The sequence below is a fragment of the Pituophis catenifer genome, unplaced genomic scaffold, assembly GCF_029215685.1.
Source record: "Pituophis catenifer annectens isolate HBS135680 unplaced genomic scaffold, rPitCat1.0.hap2 SCAF_3, whole genome shotgun sequence".
In the NCBI taxonomy this organism is placed as follows: domain Eukaryota; kingdom Metazoa; phylum Chordata; class Lepidosauria; order Squamata; family Colubridae; genus Pituophis; species Pituophis catenifer.
In genome coordinates this window covers 60,072,852-60,096,221 of record NW_027256883.1, presented here as the reverse complement: position 1 = coordinate 60,096,221, position 23,370 = coordinate 60,072,852, and the positions used below count along the sequence as shown (strand labels likewise).

The window sequence follows — 23,370 nt, the reverse complement described above, 5'->3', positions numbered from 1 at the left end:
ATCTATCTATCTCAGTATATATCTGTTTGTTTCCTATGTGTATAGAGACAAACATGAACCCAGTACCACATAACATTCTTATAATATTTATTAACTAAATACATGCACACACAGAGCTATAAAACTGTTACTTTATTTTACCTTTCTTTTGGTGTACCTACTCCATGTTTTCCCAGTAAGTGGGTGTTTAAATGTTTCTTCATTACAAATGCCACCCTGAAAAACAAAATTAATTGTGGTTATTATTTCAGTTTAGATAGAATTAATGAATACATGTACATGCACTCTGAAAGACAATGTAGTTTAAAAATAATAGTTATGACAGAACAGGCCTGCCAAACACAGGCCAGATGCGTCACTCACAGACCATGCCCAAAGCGGCTCCGCAAAGGAAAAAAAAATCACAATACATCACGTGACGCAATTGAATTTGACACCCATGTGATAAAACCTAATAAACATGTGGAAGGGAGGCAACATTAAGAAAATGTAAAAATATAAAGGTAAAGGTTTCCAATGATTTCTGATTCAGGTGCTCATCTCCATTACTTAGCTGAGGGAGCCAGTGTGGTCCGAAGATATTTCCATGATTGTGTGGCCGGCATGACTAAAGGCCGAGGTACATGGAATATTGTCACCTTCCCACCGAAATCATAACTATTTGTCTACTCGTATTTGCATGCTTTCGAATTGTTAGGTGGGCAGGAGGTGGCGTAAGTAATGAAAGCTCACCCCATCAAGAGGCACTCGAGCCTCAAACCCGAGCTGTCAGCTTTCTAGCTGATAAATTCAGCATCTTTAACTACTGAGCCATTGAGTCCACTTGTAAAAATATAGAATACATTTTTTTAAAAAATTCCTGACAAATGGTTTAATTAACCATTAAATACGGTGTCCAGTGACCCTACATCTCATGCAGGGTTTTGTCATGCCATGGCACTTCCTGTGCTTGATCTTTCTCTCATGTCTGCTGCTGACTCAGATATACTGTCAGCAACTCAGCTTTGGGTGCAATCTTACTAATGTACTCCTGGATGCTCTGGGTTTTGTCCAGAAATCTGACTTTGACACTCACCAGATCCCACCTACCCTTTTTTCCCCCAACTGATACATAATATCTGGGTGCTGAATTTGGGGTGAAAACCTCCATACATTGTTTGACAGGTCTTTGCATGATAACTTCTATGTCTTATTTGGCCAGCTCACTATACTGGCAGGCTATCTGATGACTGGTAGGGTGTATACATTGATGGAATCAATATTGTTCTTCTCAATGAGCTGGCTTTTCAGGACTTGTCTTATTGTTTGGTGGTACTTGGATATTGCTGTCTACCTTGCCTCCTCATCATGGTCCACAACTGACTGTGAGATACCAAGGTACCTGAAGCTGGTGTGTATTTCTGCTATGTGGCCTGCAGGTAGTTTCACCCGGTCAGTTTTAACTCCCTTCCCCCTCTTGACTATCACCCAGCAAACTTCTCTAATCCAAATGACATCCAAATGTCCTCACTGTAGATCCAAAAAAAGGATCAGTAAGTTGACATCTTGTTCATACTTAGCATACAGCTTGATATCATCCATATAAAGGAGGCAGCTCATGGTAGAACCATTCTTGAATTGTATCCATATCCAGTCCCTGTGATTATCTGGCTGAGGGGGAATCAAGCTCATGCAGAACAACAGCAGGAACAGTGCATCATCGTGGTATAGGCCACACTTGATGGCCACTTGTTGAACTGTCTACATGTGTGAAGCTCTCTCTCTCCCTCCGTCCCCCCTCTCTCTGACAACACATGCACACTTGTATTGCTTATATACAAAGACAGGAAGGATATAAGTAATTTCAATCTTAATTTGTTGTTGCATATAAAAATATTCAAGCCTAATGGCACCAGGTGGCAAAAGCCAAGTCATGATGGATATCAAAACACGAAAACTATCTTTATGCCTAATAAAGACAGTGTTTTAGGACCCACACTCTTTATACTTTACATAAATGATCTTTGAGATATTATAAGCAACTGTGTTCTCTTCACTGATGATGTAAAACTATTTAGCACCACTGACAATGCTGCTGCCCTACAAAAAGACCTTTACTAAGTGTCAGAATGGTCAAACAATTGGCAACTCCAAATCTCAACCAACAAATGCTCTGTCTTACACATTGGCAAAAAAAATCAGAACACAAAATACAAGATGGGCAGATACGACCACGTAGATGACCCTCGCTCTGTCAAGGTCCTTGACCTCTAATGATCTAAGTGCCAGAGCTCATTGTAACAACATTGCCAAAAAAGCATTAAGAGTTGTTAACCTAATCTTGCAATACTCCTTCTCTGGTAATATTGTATTGCTAACTAGAGCATACAAAACATTTGCTAGACCAATTTTCGAATACAGCTCATCTATCTGGAACCCGCACTGCATATTGGACATTAATACAATTGAGTGAGTCCAGAGATATTTCATGTGAAGAGTCCTCCACTCCTCTGCTCGCAACAGAATATCTTATGCCACCAGGCTTGAAATTTTGGGCTTAGACAACTTAGAACTACACCGCCTTCAGTCTGACCTAAGTGTAGTATATAAAATTATCTGCTACAACGTCCTACCTGTCAATGACTACTTCAGCTTCAACTGCAACAATACACGAGCACACAATAGATATAAATTTAAGGTAAACCACTCCAAATCCGATTGCAGAAAATACGATTTCAGCAACAGAGTGGTCAGCGCCTGGAATGCACTACCTGACTCTGTGGTTTCATCCCCAAACCCCCCATAACTTTAACCTTAGTGACCTCACCCCATTCCTAAGAGATCTGAAAGGGGCGTGCATAAGCGCACCAACATGCCTACCGTCCCTATCCTACCATCCCCCATTTATTTGTATCCATTTCCTGTATTCATAATCATGTTTATACTTATATCTGTTACCTTATACATGCTTGACAAATAAATAAAATAAAAAATAAATCAAATAAAAATGTGAAAACAAGACATCATTTGAAGTATGCATCTGTTGGGAAAACTGAAAGCAAGGCCATATTTTCCTGGAATTGCTCATCAGGTGTTGAAGGCCCTCATGTAAGGCCAGAAAAAGACATAGTTGCTTTAAAATACTCAAAATAGACACTATGCCCACGTCATACATGTTACTAATCACATCTTGCCCTTTAAATTCAGATGTCATTGGCACCTTTTAAACACAAAGTAATACGCTTGGTTTAATTGTGATGAAAAACACAGTGGTAATGGCACAAACTTCCAATGATCAGTTATATTAAATTTAACTATGTGATTACATAAGCAAAATATAAAGCAGATCAGTCAAATTAAAATGGCATCCATAATAACTAACACAAGGCTGAAAAACACAAAATACAAATGAAAGAACAAAAATAATAAGTTACTGCTCTTACTTTCAGTGTGAAAAGGGCTTGCAAACATTTTTGTTAATTATGCATTTACAGCTGTCCTTCATAAAGTTAATTACTAATAGCTGAAAGGCACTAGAAGTCTATTTGCATATGTACATGAAAGGCATGACATATGCAAAAATATGATTTTAATTAGTATTCCATGATATGACGGGCTACAAATCAAGCTGGCAGATTATAAGATTTTTAACATTAAATGTTGAATTCATTTATAGATGCTTCTACCAATGGACAGCACAAGATCTATAAAATACCTTAGCATGTAATATAAAAGCTATGAAAGGCAAGAAATAATACATTTCCACTTTATATATAGTATTATCCAATCTTCATGTCTGGTCTGATTTAGAAGATTTCACATTACTAGAAGAAATCTTTATTTTTGGTAGCCTTCGGGGTATAAGAATATCACTCTGTTATTTTTTAAATGATAGGGGCTTTATTCTTTTTTATAAAAAGAAATGGAATTCCACTGATTCTCACTTTTTTAATACTTGACTAATACATGTGGGCAACCCAATATCTGAAATTTAGAATAATTTATTGCACTTTCATCACAGTGACTTTGCAAGAGTCAGTAGAATTATTGCATATAAATAAAATGATGGGAGTAACATAAAATTCTCAGTTATCGTAAGAATGCAAGGAAGTTCAAATTTCTTGCCACTGCTTTTGGAAAGATGGCAGAATAATCTTAATATTATTGTAAGCAATATTCCAACCTGACTGAATTCACAACACTCTTATTTTGGAAAACCAAGGCTTCCTTCATTCCAATTAATTGATTAAAAGAAAGACTAAAGTTAGATACAAATGCTTAATGAGTACATTATCAACAAGACAATCCATGCCTATGTTTATTAGCATGATTCACAGTATTTATGTTAGATATGATGAGTAGGAAAATTATTAATGTGATTTCCCCTATTTCATAATAGTATTAACCACTGCGATGGTGGTGCTGGTGGTTATTACCAGCCAATAATTCAAAACATGATCATGGCCTTATAACTGAGGTCATAATAGGTGAAACATCTCTATTTGAAAATGAAATCTGTCAGAGACACACACACAAAAAAAGGCCTGATTGATTGAGATCTGTCACATTTGCAAGTGGCAGACTTGGATTTCCCATCTGTTTTCTGTTATAGTAATTTATCACTTGCTGGAAGTTAATAACGATTTGTTTCTTTCTATGGTATGCATCTAATTTTTTTCTCCTTTCATTCAACTCTGGTTTTAATTCTCTGAGACTGCCTAGACAAGTCCCTGGAATTTTCTTGGCAAGGTTTTTCAGAGGTGGTTTGCCATTCCTGGTTCCTAGAGCTAAGAGAAAGTGACTGGCCGAAGGTCACCCAACCCAAGGCAGGATTATATCTCACAATCTCCCAGTTTCCCATACAGCACTGCTTCCACCGAAATGCATTGCTACCGCTGTTTCGAGCAGCAGTACATTGCCCTTTAAAACTTGTAATCAGCTCATCTAACATTGCCTTACCAAAAATCATTGTGGTTGCTATAATTGATCCATGATTCTTATCATTTATTATGATCTTAATTCTTCCTAACTTTTGCTTAGACTTTTCTAGTCAAACCCAACTGCTTTTTTCACCAATTTCTTTGCTTTCATTTCCCCTCAAATCTATCCCTCCATCCGTCAGTCCGACCATCCGTCCGTCTGTCCATCCATCCATTTTTTAAATTTGTTAGATTGATTAGTTAAATAGCATTAAAAATTTAGATCAAGCTGTGCTATCTTGCCAAATAATTAATAATCCATTCTATGTTGCATTTGCAAAGTCTTTTTATGAATCAGAAAGACATATGACCTTTTCATGCCCTATAAAAGCTTTCTAGGAAGGAAGGAAGGAAGGAAGGAAGGAAGGAAGGAAGGAAGGAAGGAAGGAAGGAAGGAAGGAAGGAAGGAAGGAAGATTTTGAATCCTGTGCTTTTGTTTTAATGTAATTAAAACAAGGGAGAATATGCAGGAGGAATCATAGAAAATTTGTTTTAAGAAGTAAAATTATCTATGGTATCCCTCTATTAAACATGTAAAACATTTGTGTAAAGCACATTGCTTCCCTTGAGACCACAAGAGATGTTTATCTATATTTTTGTTATTTATTATTTTAAAAAGATTTGCATATTAGCCAGAGACAAAAGAAAAGTTGAGGTAAATTAATCTGGAAAATAAAATCTGCAGCCCGAGTCTGAAATTTGGATTTATACATTCAAGGTCCCCTAAATTTTTAGTAATAAAAATTACTAAGTAAGTAAAAACTACTTAACAAACATATGGAAGGTTGCATTGAATCATATGTATTTAAACTGACTGAATACATAATACAGCCTAATATAGTACACGTCTACCTTTCCATGACAAGTATAAATGAGCACAAATCTGTGAAGTCAGCAAGTCTGAAGAATGACTGCTTGAGTTTTAGCATGTATTTGAGGAGGAAAAACCACAATCACATTGAATGAGTTTTCAGGAGAGTTTCTAATTTTGGACATTAGGAACAAATGGTGAATTTATTTGAGGGTAAGCCATAACATTTCAGGCTAATAGGTGTGTTTGTGTATGTGTGTGTGTTGGTTAACTACAATCTTCTATGTATTCAATTCATTGCAAGCTGATTGTATTACCAACAAAGCTGATGATCAAAAGTGTTCATCTTAATACTAGCTAATCCTGAATAATCAAAGTGATCAAATTTTTACTAATAACAAAATTTTTGGCTAATATTTGATCCTACCAGTGATGCCTAATTGGCTGATACTTTGGTTGATGAAACCATTTTTCCTTAAAGCTAAATTATATTCGTAATACTTTCACAATCACTTGACACAAGAGATCATACACTGAATACTTGAATCTAGAGAAAAGAGTGTGGTTTTTCTCCCTCTATTAATTCAGTTTTTAAAAGGTAAAATTATAATTCTAAGAAGTGATAAAAGCATCCTAAAAATCAGCCAAGAGGATTTTATTATGCAATATCTTATACATATGCCAAAAAGCATGAAGCAGAATTAATCAGATATCCATGACAATGTACATTAGTCTATAAAACTATGACAAATCCAAAAAGTGATAGTTAATCTGGGATTATCAAATATTAATAAAAACTCTTTCAAAGATTCAGTATAAAATATGGACAAAAGCACATAAAACTGAAAATAAATTCTACACTACAGAAATAAGATCTATTGAAAGTAAGGGCATTTAGTTTCCTAGATATGTGTAGAGCTTATATTTTCTTTTTGAAAAAGCACTACATCAAGGAATCATTTAGTAGTTCAATTTGGTTCTTACTGCCGAAAAAAAATAGGATTACCGAAACAAGCTGGTTATTCTATAGATATAAAAATGATACGGGAGATACTGTAGCAACATCTTGCATTGCTGCAATATTAAAAAGGAACCTTTGTGTACCTTTTCATGCTCTATGTAGACTATGGTGGACTATCTGTCAGTGTCCCAGACTCCATTTGAGCAGAATGATGGACAATAGGTTTGTTGATGTGCTGTTCAATGACCTGCATCAATCTTCAGAATAATTTACCGTCTATATCAGACAGATGATTATGGATGAGTTGCTCACTATCTATCAATCAGCTCTGTTCTTCCTGCATATTCCTATATCTATCATTCAAAAAAGGGAGAACTGTCTCTCAAGATGCTCTCCATTGCTGTGTCTGTGACATCAAGATGTGCTGTTCAAGATGTAAGAGAATTATTATTTGCATGATCAAATGAAATGGATAGCCCTGACTGTCTTCCTTTCTGTCATCCTCTTTTCAGAGAAGAGATTATCTCACTGTCTGAGTCTCAGGGTAGCCAAATCTAGAAATAGAAGTTATTTAATGAAAATTATTTAATAAATAGAGCAATTATACCACATAAGAAATCAAGCTCTGGGTGAACTCTCATATTTGGAAAGTTTGACCAAGAGGTTTGCAGGCAGAGCCTTCTCTGCTATACAGTTGAAGATGTGGATGTATTTAATTCATTCTTCCAGTCTTCCTCATCATTCAAAACTATATTTCAGCATGGTTTTTATACTGGTTGGGGTTTTCTGTTTATATCTTGCATTTATTAAGTTAAACGTTTTACTACTAAAACTTGTAATATAATGTTTCAGATTTTTTAAAACTTTAGTTTTCTGAATGATTGTTTTAGATTAAATTATTAACTGTAAAAACAAATTTAAGACAACTTATTATTCTGTCTAATAAGCATTATTTCTACATCAGGAAAATGAAAAGCAATGCTAAACATACACATATGGACATCTATGCAAGCATAGATCTACACAGACATATACAAATTGATAGGCTGCTTGACTCCCATTGCAACTAAAACAAAATGAACCCATTTCATGAATGGGCCCATAGACCAACCGACCTTCCTTCCTTCCTTTCCTTCCTTCCTCACAGAATAATGATGTATATTTTTTTTTCTTTGCTTAAATTATGATTTGTTAGAATGAACCATAGTTATTCACATCTGGATGCAAGAGCAAACCACAGTATGATCTGCTTAAAAGACAAATCTCAGCTCCTCCTCTTACTGATGTAAAATGTGAAAAAGCAAGCTTGAAGTTCTACAGGTTTACTCCTGTAACAAAACACATTGTAGCTGTTACATTTAAACTGACTACAGATTATACATCTGAAGAATTTCATTGCTGTAGGTCTTGTAAATAAATCATGTGTCAGATTAGACAGCATGTTCTTGTTAAACTCTTTCCCTACAATCTCTTCAACACACAGTAATACCTTAATATATAATGCACTTTACCATTCCTTGTTAATGAATTTATATTAAAAAAAGGTTTTCTCCAAAATATATCCCCTGGAGCTGCAGTGTTCACTTTCCTTTTTTTATATCAAAAATTACAGAAGTTAATAAGTAATGTACTAAACTGATATGTAACATATCTAAGATAATTAGTTATATTACATATTAGTAATATATTACTTACTAGTCTATTTTTATTGCCTAAAATCTGTCCATTGTCATGGTTAATGTTTTTCAATATCTTAAGACTTTTCATAATTTCTGATATAACCTGAAGTTTAAGAATTAGAAAATATCTAACAGGTAACCCCAATGTCCAAATCTAAACTTTAGACATTGTTCAGAGCATCTATAACATGGTTCTTTGTTGGCAACTTCAAATAAGAATTTTTCCAGCACTTGGCAGTTTACCAAGTAATAGTGCTACAAATTTCGTATCCCAGTCGCTAGGGTTGGCTGGAGAATTCTGGAAGTTTAAGTCCACATTTCTTCTTTTTTTAAAAAAAATATTTATTTATTTTGTCATGTTTATGTAGGGTATATTGGAGGTAGTGACCCTTTGAGAGTGACAATAAAGTTATTCTAAGTCTAAGTTTAAGTTCAAGTCGCCACAGTTGAGAAACACTGTCCTAGCGTCTATGTTGTTTCTCATCCTACACACAGTAGCCTTCAGATGTACAGACTTCATCTCTCTGTACTCTCCAGCTAACATGGGCGCTTGTAAGAATTCAAAACTTTTAAATCCACGTACTGCATCTGTAAAGTTTTGGGATTGTAGAAAAGTAACCTAAATGAATACAAATAACTAAACTTCAAATTATTCTAGATATCGCTAATAATTTTATATCAATCATACCACTTCACTTTTGTTTTTCTTCTGTATTCTGCACTCCTATAGCTGTATTTCTAAGTATTCAGCCTGCCCATATTTACCAGGTACCTCCTAGACGTGTTGGACTACGACTGCATTCTCCCTTAGTGAGGAGATTCCTAGCTGAACTGTCTGGAAAGAATGGAAATTGTAGTCCAACACATCAAACAGGGCATCGGTTTGAGAAATGCTGAGAGCAATCAGTTAAATTTGTAAAAGAAAAAAGAAAAAAAAATCTTTTTTTTAAAGGCTTATATGTGAGGGACAGGATATTAATATAAAACAAAGAACAAAAATTACTATACGGAAAATGTTTCCTTGAGAGCTTTTTCTTAGTGCCAAAGGTTATATGCTCAAATTCATTTTAATTTATATGCCAATTTTCCAAGACAAATGATGGCCAAAACAATTTGCAACATAACTGATAATCAAAATATGCATCATTTTGAAACAAAATTTGTTGTAAGACTGCAATAATCAGCAACACAAAAATCACAGTATAAAGCTAAGATTGATTTATATATACTGGATTTAATATCAAAGATTTGTTTAATGAAGAGCATGGAGACAGGAAATAAATAAAAGCAAGTTTCATCATACAATTAGATCCATCTTGGTTGCATTTCATGAGGTCATAACAGCGTGATTTAAATATAATTTAAAGCTTAGTCTACTTGACTTTAACTGAAGATGCTGACATTATCTAGTTTTAGGCAATACAGATTCTTCTTGTAATAATTCAAATTCTTTAAAAATTTGATAAACTTGATTGGGAAGAAGCTCATCTAAAGTATTAAAACCTCTGTTAGACCATGAATTAAAAAAAGAAAAGATTTACCTGCTACTTTCAAACAGAGATTGTACCAAAGGGTAAAAAATTGATTTATTAAATCTGAGCCATTATATACTTTGCCCTGAGCATCCTTAATAATAGATATGTAATTATTTTGCTGCCATTTCAGCTGAGAATCCAATAATTTACCAGACCTTTCCCCTTGCACATAACTTTGCTTTATATGATTTAATGTGTACTCTATGTATATTTATATATATATATATATATATATATATATATATATATATATATATATATTATACATATAAATATATTCTTTATATTTTTCTATCAAAAGCATAAAGAAAATTAAATTTCAATTTACCAGACATTACAGCTTTATATAATTCTAGTAGAGGTTGTCTTTACTCAAAAATTCCTTGACTTTATTTTCCAAATTTCTTGTTTAAATACTTTAGCTTTATTTTTCCTTGAATGTATGCAATCATGTGATCACAAAAAGATTCCTTAAAAGTATTCTAAACAAGCATTAAGTTCTGGATTGTCTATTTATTAAAAATAACTTCAATATCTTATTTTATCTCTTTAATAAAAAGCATTTTTTAAAAAATGAGATAAATAAGTATCATCTTGAAAAATGAGATGACTTTTTCTTATAATAATTAATAGTCATGCTGAAGCATGATCAGTTTAAATAAACTCAGAAATTAGTTACTAAAAATAACCAATAACCAAAAGGGATCACTTTCATGAAATTTTTATAAAGTATATTTTTGTTGTGGAGGATTTAAAAGCTATCATATAGTGATTGAATTAAATTCAAGTATGCAATTTTGCAGCACTTTCCATGAGCAGTTGAATTGCTAGGAATAATATTATGGTGAGCTAGAACAATTTAGGACAGACCAAAAGATATAAAACTTGAATAACATCTTTAGCCATAATAATCTGATACACAAGATATTTAAAATGCCTACATAAAAGTTCTGAGAATGGTCTTTAGTAAAGTGATAATAATTAACAAATGAAAATTATTGAAACATTTAACCCCCAATATTAATATTTTTTTAATCGCTTATTCTTGTTCCATCACCAATTTTAGATTTGTAAATCAAAGTTACTAAACTTCCACAGATGTCAGGTTCCCAATAACATATACCTGATCAAGCTATCTTCTAAATAAAAGATCTTTCTCATGTGAAATCATATGATTTTTTTATATTAAAAAAAAGAAAACAAAAAAGTTGTGATTTAAATTGCCTGATTTAGTTACTATTTACCTGTATTCTATTAGAAAGGCATATGAATATATTTCCCCTACGGGAGGAAACTACACATAGAAAATACAATATTTCCATAGGCCAAGGTAATCACAGAAAAAATAATGATTTACCTGAGACAAACTTTTTAAAGAACTAAATGAAGACATGAAAATAACAAATGAGAAAAACACTGTAACCATGGATAAAAACATTTTAAAAAGTAAAAAAGTAAAGCAAAATATAAAACAAAAATTAAAAGGAAAACTTCCAAAAGAGACGGACTAAAAATAAAGTATAATATAAAATAATTTATAATATAGATTAATATACTTTTTTGCAGCTTTAAGGACTCAAAATCTCCTTCAAACCAAAATCCACATGGGGAAAAATGAACAAACCCCTTAACTGCCAACCCCTTAACATAAGCTGCCAAATGGGCCTCTACTTCTGAAGCACTTGTGGAGGTAGATTTGAAATACATGTTCATGACAGATAAAAGACTGTTTGCACAAAATATGACCTTGCTATGAAGAGCTTAAGAGCCATGGGGGTGCAGTGGTTAGAATGCAGTATTGCAGGCTAACTCACTGCTCACTGACAGGAGTTCGATTCTGACCAGCTCAAGGTTGACTCAATCTTCTATCCTTCCGAGGTTGGTAAAATGAGGATTCAGATTGTTGGGGGCAATATGCTGACCCTGTAAGCCACTTAGAGAGTATTGTAAAGCACTATGAAGCAGTATATAAGTCTGTGGTACTGTTATTGCTATCTTATGATCTTGATACTGTAATAGACACAGATTTTTTATAATGAATGTAAACAGAAACACACACGATAAGCTATTTCCATTTCCAGTTTTTATTTCTGCTTCACTGAAAAGATCTTATTTACAAATTTTCTATAAAGACTGTTGATAACTCATCTTGCTCCATGTCGTAAGAAATGTTTCTTAAAAATGTAAATTATTTCTATGAAATAGACCTATAAATAGGTCAACATCTTGAACATTTTTATTTATTTTTCAGTATTTTTTCAACACACATGATACATTGTTTATCTGACATGTTGGTTGATTCTTGTTTCATGTTAATCACTAACAATTTTAGTTTACCCATTTTCTAAGCTAAGGAATTAAAGTGCTTGTTTGTTGCCAGGAAGTTTTGTTTTTACCTCATCGACTGCACTTTTTATCTGCATGAATTCAGGCTTTTTTTTTTTTTTTTAAGAAAGACTGTAAATCTTGAAAAAGAACTTTTAAAAAGATAAACATCTCTGTGTAACATTATATCTGTGTTATCTTCTCTACTACATTCTCTTGTAGATCAGGAATAAATTCAGTTTCTGGTTATTTTACTGCTGCAAGAAGCTGTTCCCCTTTAGATAAGGAACAGGGTTCTTGCTTTCTCTGTCTTCTTAACTTGGAACCAATAATTTCATCACTACAAAGCAGTAATGTAAAAAAAGACAAAGAGTTTTCTGTTTATCAACAAAACAATAAAGCAGTCAACAGATAAGATAGCCGCTTAAATTGACAAAGGATCAAGACTGTAAATTCAGTACATTGCTACAAGCCATCTTTTTGTACCTCTATTTGGGTTTTGCTTCTACAATCATTTAACAATAATGAAAAAATAACTACTTTCTTCAAATAAGGTATTATCTCAACATTTGAAATATTCATTATATGTAACCACCTTTCTCAATTGAATGGTTTCCTTTACTAAATCTCCTACCATTCCCAAAGTGTTCACCTAAAAACAAAGCAGAATCCTACTCAGTATCTTCTATTTTAAAAAAATGTCCTTTTCCCATGCTGAAGTTGCCAGGTACTTTAGAATTTTTTTACAAAAAAATTAATCCATTTGAGGTCTGCTGTCTCAAATGCCTTTACCTATGTGTTCAGATTCTTTTGTCTTTTGAATCTGCCCCTTCCCACAATATACAAATATTCAAATAAATGAATCTCAAAATAGGACATTACTTTAAAAAGATATGCACTTACACAAAATGTAACATTTATTCATTTAACAAGACCCTTTTAGCTAAGTGATAATCATGATAGAATATCAAGAAGAATAAATAGTCTTTATATTCCAAAATTAATGGAGAATTTGTTCTGTAACCTTTTCTTAAAAAAATGATTCTTGAATCACAATTTCTTCTTCATGAAGGAAATGTCTGCCTTATATCTTACATTGCTCCACTTACATGGAGAGAGTGTTCTTTGCACTACTTTGTACTACTTACAATACAGTTTATTTCTCAATTGTCTTTTAGGAACCACAATTCATCACACATTAAAAGAAGAGCTATAATGTCCATTAGAATCCCTAGGTAGTGATCATCATGTATAAGAGTATGGGACAATTTCAGGACTAGATCAGAATAGGTAATAAAGGCTGAAGGACAGATATCACATTAATGTGTTTTGGACTCTAATGCACTTCTGTCAGTTAATAATGTGAAAATAAAAGCCCAATTGTCTTAATACTACTATTCACATTTATATATTAAAAACATTGTTGGAGTGTCATACTGAAATACTAGGGCACAACATTTGAAAGAAGCTTAACATTTCCTTCCAAAATCACCTGAAATGCACTTCAAATATAGGCAAGTATAAACAGAAATCCATACCCACACAATCTTTTTCCAAAATTCTGATTTTTCACAGAAAATTTGCTAAACTGCAAATTAAAGTTTAGGTAAATGCCATATGTATAGCTGACACATGAAGCAAGGAGAGAGAGAGAGAAGGAGGGAGGGAAAGAGGGAGAGGGAGGGAGGGGGAAGGAGGGGGGAGGGAGGGAGAGAGGGAGAGAGAAAGAGTGGGTTTTATATAAATCAATTACAATGCCCTAGGAAATATTAAGCTGCAAATGCATGCCTGAATAAAAATGCCACATGATAACATTATAGTGAGACTTTTTAAATTGTTCTAAAAGGATGAGGCTGGAGGCAGCACACATACACACAGACAGATACACACACACACACACACACACACACACCAGACAAAAAATTCACTGCATGGTATAATATTGTAAAGCTTTGCGGTAATAGATTGAAAGAAACCTAGAGGCCTGAGCTCTGATTTTCATATGGCAACTCTGTAATATTTTGCAAAGTAAAATTGACTGAGATGGAAACTATTTTGCATGGTAGAGTGGCGATGGCTAACAAATGAGGGTTTGGGGACTGAATGTTAGTCCCCTGCCTCATCTGCCACCCCTAATGACAGCAGCCACCTGCTGTTTTATTGTCACAGCTGGAGCCAGTTCACACTCCTTGGTGCTGAATTCTGCCCATGAGCGCCAAGCTCTCTCCTCGCCTCATTACTTTGATGAACTTTTTATGGTCAGCACCCATGAAGACCTCATCCTGGACTATGCAACCTAGATCAGCTTCAGGGAGTGCTTCTAGCTAACGCAGGATGATAACGTAGTGCCATATAGGCTTACTGTCGCTTACTTGACTAGTAGTAAGAGTGCAGTGTTCTTGACTCTCTATGGCCCCCAACAGGTAAAATGTAGTGAAATTCTCTTTCAGATAAAGTCTCCCCCATATTCTTATCAATGGGAAAGTCATTTAGGTAAAGAAAAGCATTCAAATGGTAACGGTTATTATAAGCAAAAACAAAATGCATGCTCTTTGCAAAATGAACTGCTTCATACTGTCTAACACCAGTATCTGCCTTCCCTTTGAAAATTATCCTTCAGTTTTAAATATACACGTATAGACTTAATTCAAAATTCACCATAAAAATCTGTCACCTGTATTTTAATTTTTTCAGTGGCACCAATTTATTTGGGGAATAATTCCAGCTGCTAGTACAAATTTAGCACTACGTTTCAGTTGACAAAAATGATTTGGAAGGGTGGCATGTTTATTAGACAATAGCTACCGTGCTATAATGATTAAACAAAAGCGGTTGTGCAGATTATTAGTAATAGCATAGGAATCACTGAAAAAGCTTGCATAAATATCAGTTGAAAAATTATCCTAGCAAACAACTTTAATCTGTGGTTTATAATATTTCATGAGTGGGGTTTTCAATATGTATTATGAGTGCCACAGTTTTTAAAGCATTTATGAACAGATTTGGTGCTTGATCTCCAGAATTTACAACACAGTTTCTTTGGTTTAAATAATATTTTAGGTGTCAATACAACTGTATATTTGCCTGCATTTACATATTACCACTAAGATTAATACATAAACTATTAATGATTTCATTTTCATCATCAATGTAACCAACATTTTCTTTTTTTAACTTGAATGCTTCCCAATAAATTCAGTGTATTAGTTTGAAAAGTTATTCATATCTGTCCTTCCCAAATGTGAGGTTTACAAACTTTACGAACCCTTATAAAATAAAGAAGACGCCTTAACTTCAGATGATCAAACAGAGCAAATTGATTCTCAAGCATTTTGTTTGTTTGTTTATATCATCTCACCTTTATTATTTTCAACATATCTAATCCAATTTTCCCTACCGCAACAGGTGAGGTGGTTGGATTGAATGAGAGTGACTGGGCCAATTTCCAATGAATAGCCAAGAATATTGGCTAAATTGGCATCCAAAAATCAGCTTCGCTTTGTTAAAACAGAACTCCCTTGTCTCCAATACAGGTAGCCCTTGACTTACAACCATTCGTTTAGTGACCATTCAAAGTTACAATGGTACTGAAAGAAGTGACTTATGATAATTTTTCACACTTATGACCATTGTAGCATTCCCCATTGCATGATCAAAATTTGGATGCCTTGGCAACTGGCATATATTTATGGCGATTCCAGTATGCCCACAAGATGCTGCCACCATCATAAAAGTAAACTGGTTGCCAGAATTATGATCACATGACCATGGGGCTGGTAGGATGATCATAATTTTGAGGACGGATCATAAGTGACTTTAATCTAAGAGTGTGATAATTCTGAACTATTGTTAAACAATTGATTTTACATCAAGAACAATCTGTACTTATAACCATATTATGAAACTATCAGTCATTAAATATTGCTGAATAACCTTGAATAACATCTTACCTTGAGGTAAGATGGCAGCCTATACAGTTCATAAATAAATAAATAAATAAATAAATAAATAAATAAATAAATAAATAAATAAATAAATAAATAAATAAATAAATAAATAAAATAAACAAACATTGCTCAATAACTAACATCAATTCTGTCAAAAGTATGTACAGTATACATGCTCTTAATAAGGGGTCACCAATTGGTGGTCCATGGACCACTGGTGGTCCGCGAGAAAATTTTGGTGGTCCGCAGAAAAATTATTTGCATTTTTTATATTGCACTAAATCAGTGGTCCTCAAACTACAGCCCCTGGGCCGGATATGTGCAATGAACGTTTGTGTTGCTGCAGAGAGTCTCCCCCTTTAGGGTCGGGGGGAGAATTCTGACTTGGGGTCTGCTGCAGCCTCCTGGTGTGGGGCTTTGGGCGAAGGCTGGAGGAAAGTGCCACTGGTGACAAAGAGCCGGAGGACCTTGTTCCAGTGGGACAGCATCATGGTCTGGAACTGGCTGACCATCTCAGCCCACTGAGCCTCCAGGCGCCGGTATCTGGCTTTGTATTCCCGCAGGTCTTCCCTCTGCTTGGAAAGCCTAGGCTTGTAGTCCTCAGTGAGGTGCTTCTGCTGAGCCTCCTTCTCGGCCAGATCCAATTTGAACGGAGCAGCTGTTTTGCCAACTCTTTCTTGTGGTGGCTGCTTAGCTCTAACCACTGCTTCCTGTTGGGGCCCTAAGGAGCCCGGGCGGGCAGGCGAGAAGTGGCTGGGAGGGGTGAAGAGAGGCCAGCGAGGCACCCCTCGACGTAACATCGAGTTGGCCACACCCATCCAGTCATATGACCACCTAGCCACGCCCACCCAGCCGGTCATTAGGCAGATCACATTAGTGGTCCGCGGGATTTAAAATTATGAATTTAGTGGTCCCTGGGGTCTGAAAGGTTGGTGACCCCTGCTCTTAATGATACCCAACCATGTAAACTCAGGAACTAGACATATGAATTATACATCTTAACAATGGTTTGCCATGAATATCCTATTGCAAATAAAACTAAAATACTGAAATTATTGGAAAATGATAAAGGCTTACTTTATATGCTCCAATATGCTAGATATTTCTATCAACACGTGGTACTAGGTACTAGGCACATATAATATAATAGATCTATCACTTTAAATTGTTCTAGGATTGAGTTTACAAATACAAATTGTGGTAAAAGTTACTATTGTTGATATATCATAGGTTCTATAATTTTACTGCTATTGTATAACTTTGCAGAGTTACTGCAAAAATGACAGAAACAAGCCTGTAGATAAATAAGGTTTAAATGGATTACTTTGCTATTTTTTTCAAGCACTCATTTGGGATATTTGTGTGTGTGTGTTTGTGCACACACATACCATACACATACATAAATATATGTGTATCTGAATGTACACACATACACAACACATACATATTCACACACACAAATGCACCATTTGGTATATGAATAAACAAAAAAAATATTGGTACATTGTATACCACACTCAGATTCTCATAGTATTCAGTCAAATCAGGAGAAGTGTAAAATTTGTTTCACAACATTTCAAATACAGGAGTTATTGCCACTATAGCTACCTGCATGAATACCAATTAGAAAACTTCACAGATCTTAAAATACTGACAACTCATTAGGAATTTGCTACCACCCATGCTAAAAATGCATATTATATTTCAAGGAATGTGTTTAAATAGGCTTGTTAGAATTTACAGCTTTTATTAATTTGCACGTAAACGTAAAGCTCAGGAAAATAAGAGACGAACATAACTGTCTTTAGTAAGTTGTAGCATAGCTAAAATACTTTCCAAGTTTCGTAATATAATTCTTCCAGAACTTCAAAAGCCAAATTAAGAAAAATAATTCTATCAAATTATACATAGATTTAGCATAATGAAATAAGGATTCAAGTAGATTTAAAGCAAATATTGTAATGACAACACAGAAGGAAAAACTCCTCCATTGTTCTATCTTATACATAAATCTCCCAACATCCAATTATTAGAGAGAATAATAAAAGGCAACCAGAGCCAGCTTTAAATGATTTTGATTACAGATTATAATACCCCACCTCAGCTATTAAAAAAAAAAAAAATAGGTCAAATCAGTCACACAAAGATTTCTGTGAATAAAATGTGTCTAATACATTCTACCTGTAAAATTAAACTAGAATTCTTCAAAGCCATGCTCAGTACTCTTTTTAGACAAGAAAATACTAACGGGTTCTAGCATTGTCCTCCTAAGCCTCTCTTGTATTGCTAAGGAAACAAAGAGTTGTGCTTGTAAGATTGAATAGTCAGATATTTCTTGGGCTCAGGTATTTCATGTTTTAGCAAATGCTGTTTTACTGAATTGCTTAATGTAAGTCGTTAATGGGTTCCCTTATTGTATTCTCAAGGATAGTTGAATGATAGACATTCATTTATTAATCAAATAAGTTCTGATTTTCTCAGGATACGCTTTATAAAAAAAAGAATGAAGAATTTCATCTGGATATGAGAGACGGTGGTACAAATGTCCATCTAACGGGCAACATGAAACTTAATCCTGACTCATTCCTTGCACCAGAGGTGGGTTTCAGCAGGTTCTGACCAGTTCTGGAGAACCGGTAGTGGAAATTTTGAGTAGTTTGGAGAACCAGTAGTAAAAATTCTGACTGGCCCTGCCCCCATCTATTCTCTGCTTCCCGAGTCCCAGCTGATCGGGAAGAAATGTGGATTTTGGAGTAACTTTTCCCTGGATTGGGGAGGGTTACACCCACAGAACCGGTAGCAAAAAAAATTGAAACCCACCACTGCCTTGCACACATAATTGGACAGAAATTGAATAAGCAAATAAATAAACACACACATTTTGTAGATCTTTATTTGCTTATTTGCAAAGAACTACTTAAAGTTCTCTCGCTGCTGCAAGTTCTTCATACGAATGCATGAATGATCCTTCTGCACCACTGTTAATTCATCCACCCAGTTTTTCATGCACTTTCACTGAATTTTTTTTTTTTAGATACAATGAGCAAGAATCTTATGGTGTTAAATAACAGAAAGGCATACTAGCTTCAAATCAATACTGACATTCATATGGGTATACATCTGGAATTCTATTTCCATCTTTTGCCTACTACTGTAGACACATTGTCAACATATTTTTAGCCACTTAGTAACATCTTTGACAAAATACACATTTCACTGTGTCAAATACTTTTATTTCTGTTGTTATACATGCTGTAGTATAAAACTAGTAAAACAAGTGATCCTGACATCATTTTTAAAAAGTTACCATTTTTCCCTCTTCAAACTGGCTTACAGTTTTTAAAGAAAGAAACTATCCTGTTTCCCCAAAAATAAGACATCCCCTGATAATAAGCCCAATCAGGCTTTTGAGCGCATGCAGTAAAATAACCCCCCCCCCAAAAAAATAAGCCCTCCTCGAAAGTATTTAAACGCAGAGCTGGAAATCAGGTAAGATGGCAAAAGGAGCCCCATCTTGCTCCACATGCCCCAAAATAATAAGACCTTTATATTATAATAAGATTCTTTATATTAGATTTCTGTAGTATTGCACTACTCTGTGTATTGTTCCTGTATTAGTTTTGTTTATATAACAAATGTAAGAATGGCATATTGGACGAGATGACAGTTGGAATCAAAACAGGTGGGCAAAACAGTAACCATCTGATATATGCAAACACTACTTTGTTAGCTGGAAGTAAAATAAATAAATAAAAGCTCTTCTTAAAAAAATAAAAATGGAAAGTGAAAAAAATGAGTTAATGTTAAATATAAAAGTTATGCCAATCTGTATGTTTGGTGATTGTACGTGAAGAGAACATTATGTGGTTTCCTTGAGCTGAAGAACATAAGGTGGAAAGCGTGTAGAAATAATGAAGGCAATAGATATGTACAAAGCATTCTGTCTTCAGTCTGCACATACCTAAAAGGCAATGACAAACTCACACAAGAACATGAAGAACAGAATGCTTAAGAGGAATTATCTCTCCATGGGCAATGTACAGCTATGATAACTGGATGTCAAGAAAGAACAAGAGAAAGAAGCTATCAAATTATGGACCTGGAGATAGTTACTACCAGTAATTATGCAAGAAGTACCTATTAATCAATCTTGAACCAAATAAAGATTGGCGGAACCCTTGCGGCAATCATCAGCATGCAGAAACTAACATACCTTGGATGTGTAATCCAACAGATGGCAGACTAGAAAAATATTACTCTGATTGGTCAGACTGAGGAAAGTAGAAGGGAAGGACATCAGGAAGGGCACTAAGATAAGAAGACACTTCATGACTAACCTTGGAAGAGCTATACAGTATGTCATTATTAGAGACAAATTGAGAAGGCAAGCATTTGTCCTAGCATCAAGATTTGGGTAATCTGTATGACATCCAAGTGAAGCTATATGGTGTGTATATTAAAACCTGGTTCACAAGAATGTTTTGCTTAACTAAATCTCATTAGCACATCTGAAAACAAAAATCTGTGGGAAAACACATTCCTAAAGATTCTGCAAAGCTAGATTATTTAGGATTTTATGAATCAAAAAAAGGTCCTTAGAACTAGCCAATCAAAGCTTGTCCCAAACAACTTTTCTTTTACCTTCTTCTTTTACCTTCTTCAAAGCTCAACACTGAAGAAGAAATACATTTAAACCGTAAAAACAAACAAACAGAAATACATTTAAAATTTGTGAAAGAAGTTGCCAGCTAATCCTCTATATATTGTAGATTTGTTCTGCAATGGTAGAGAGAAAATTGAAGCCAAGTTTAAAAGAAATGGACAAGGAATTACAAGGTTTTTTCTGGAAAAGATAGACTTGAGGATGATACCATAGTCACATTTTACTGCTGCTTTCTAACAACCAATATTGTATATACATTACTCATGTCTCTCTCCTTATCTGCTGTTTCAAGTTCCCCAACTGCCACAGCCTTTCCTTGTAAGAGAACTGTTCTCCTAATTATTTGGGTGACCCCTTGTCATATCTTCCTAGTTCTTTAATATTCTTCTTAAGATGCAGTGACCACAACTATAGTTCATAATCCATGCGGTCTCACCACAGATTTGCATAAGAGCATTACAGAGTATTTATATTAGCAGTCCTATTTTCAGTTTCCTTCCTAGTGATTCCAAAATTTGCTAGATGTTTTTTTAAAAAAAAACTGCACATGAGCTTGACATTGTTATCAAGCTGTTCTGTGACGTCTTTCTTAATCAATCACTACTAGCTGAGATCCTATTAATGTCTACATGGGTTTTTTGTAGCAATGGGTGTCCATTTACACTTGTTTACAGCTCAAAATCTATATACTGATTAGTCCAGAATAAATATCTACTGTAATAAATGGCATAATCCAGTATTTCTCAGAAATTCCAGTACACTTAATGTTTATTTATGTTTCTAAGAAAAATAAGAAAGATAAGAGACAGAAAGAATATCCTCATTCCTTTTCCATTGATATACAGCAAGTGCCCTGGCTAGGAACAGCGTGGTTTAAGAATTCATTCCATTCATTTTTAAACTAGCGACCTGTGTTCCGTATATCAGAAGGTAAACAGAATTCAAAGGAAATACAATCCATCTATTAACGTTTCACAGCTTTTAAATTCTATACAGATGAATTATCTGCACATATTGCAATCTGTTAAATCCTAAATCATCTTCAGTATATAGCAATAGCACTTAGACTATATGAAAATTAAAATATAAAAAAGTGGACAGAATTGTATCAAGATAATAGAATGCAAAAGAACAAAAAAGCAAAAAGTGGAAGCTTGAGGCTGAAACATATGATCAACAGGAACTGGTATGTCTAGTCTAATGAAGAGAAGGACTAAAATTGACATGATAGCAGTCTTCCAGTATTTGAGAGGCTGTCACAAAGAAGAGGGAGACTACATATTCTCCAAAGTACCTGAGGACAAGACAAGAAGTAACAGATCAAAGAGAGATCCAACCTAGAATTAAGGAGAAATTTCCTGCCAGTGAGAACAATTAATTAGTGGAACACCTTGCCTTCAGAAGTTGTGGATGCTTCAACAGTGGTTGTTTTAAACAAGAGACTGAATAGCCATTTGTCCAAAATTGTATGAGGTCTCCTGATTGGGCAGGGGTTGGACTTGAAAACCTCTAAAGTTCCTTCCAACTCTGTTATTCTGAATTCTGTTACAAAAGTTTTCCAAAAATATCACAAATGCCTTTCCACAGCTACATCCAATATTTTGTTAAAAAGAAGCTTGACATATTTTCTTTTTATTCTTCTCCCTTTACCATTCATCAAGTTACAGATACTGACATTAAAAGAGAAATATCACATATTGGGTTGTGCATGACTGAGACAGTAAGATGTAATCATAATTCTTCTTTGTAATCCATCAATTATATCTGCTGGCATTTACAGTGATAGCTGTCAAAGTGCCTTATACAGCTGGCATAAGCTAACACTGATGGCACTATGAGGCATGGAGCAAAGTATGTACCATGTCTGAGAACTCAATTCTGATTTACCAAAGTTAGCAGTGAAGTACTCACGGACTTAACAGAAGGATAATGTCCTACAGAAAGTAATGGACATGAGAAAATCAGAATGGAGCATATATGAGCAGTAGTTCTTAATCAAATACTGTACAATTACAGTGAGGACCACAAAATCAGAAAAGATGAATGAATGTCTGGTATGGTTTAAACCCAGTATGTTTTCCATCTTCTCATTTTGCCCTCCCCCCCCCCCTTTTTTTGAGATAATCCTATGTATCTATTCTATTTAGAACCCACAACATCTATTTTACAAAAGGTAACCATAATAGTGAATAAGCAAAGGTTTCAGCTAGAACATATGCATAGTTGTAGCAGAACAATTTTGTATCTTGTTCCTACATATTTGTGCTAATTTATTAATTTATCTTTCCCTTAACTCCCATACAATTTCATATGCTCTTAACCAATTACAGTTTTTCCTGAATCACATTCTCAGCCTGGATAGGATATCCTCTGCTACCCTATGTTCCGGTTAAGTGATGGAAACAATATAGGGAACACAGGTAGTCCTCAACTTACGACCACAATTGAGCCCAACATTTTTGTTGCTAAGTGAAACATTTGTTAAGTGGGT

General features: G+C 34.5%; 1 protein-coding gene across 1 annotated transcript in view; it reads right to left on the bottom strand.

Annotated features, from left to right (window-relative positions):
• ZNF407 (zinc finger protein 407) overlaps positions 1-23,370 on the bottom strand; it is a 342,542-nt gene that overhangs the window by 207,975 nt on the left and 111,197 nt on the right. The window contains exon 3 of the mRNA XM_070940650.1: positions 142-216. Within this exon, the coding sequence (XP_070796751.1) occupies positions 142-216 (75 nt within the window). The remainder of the gene's footprint in view (positions 1-141; positions 217-23,370) is intronic.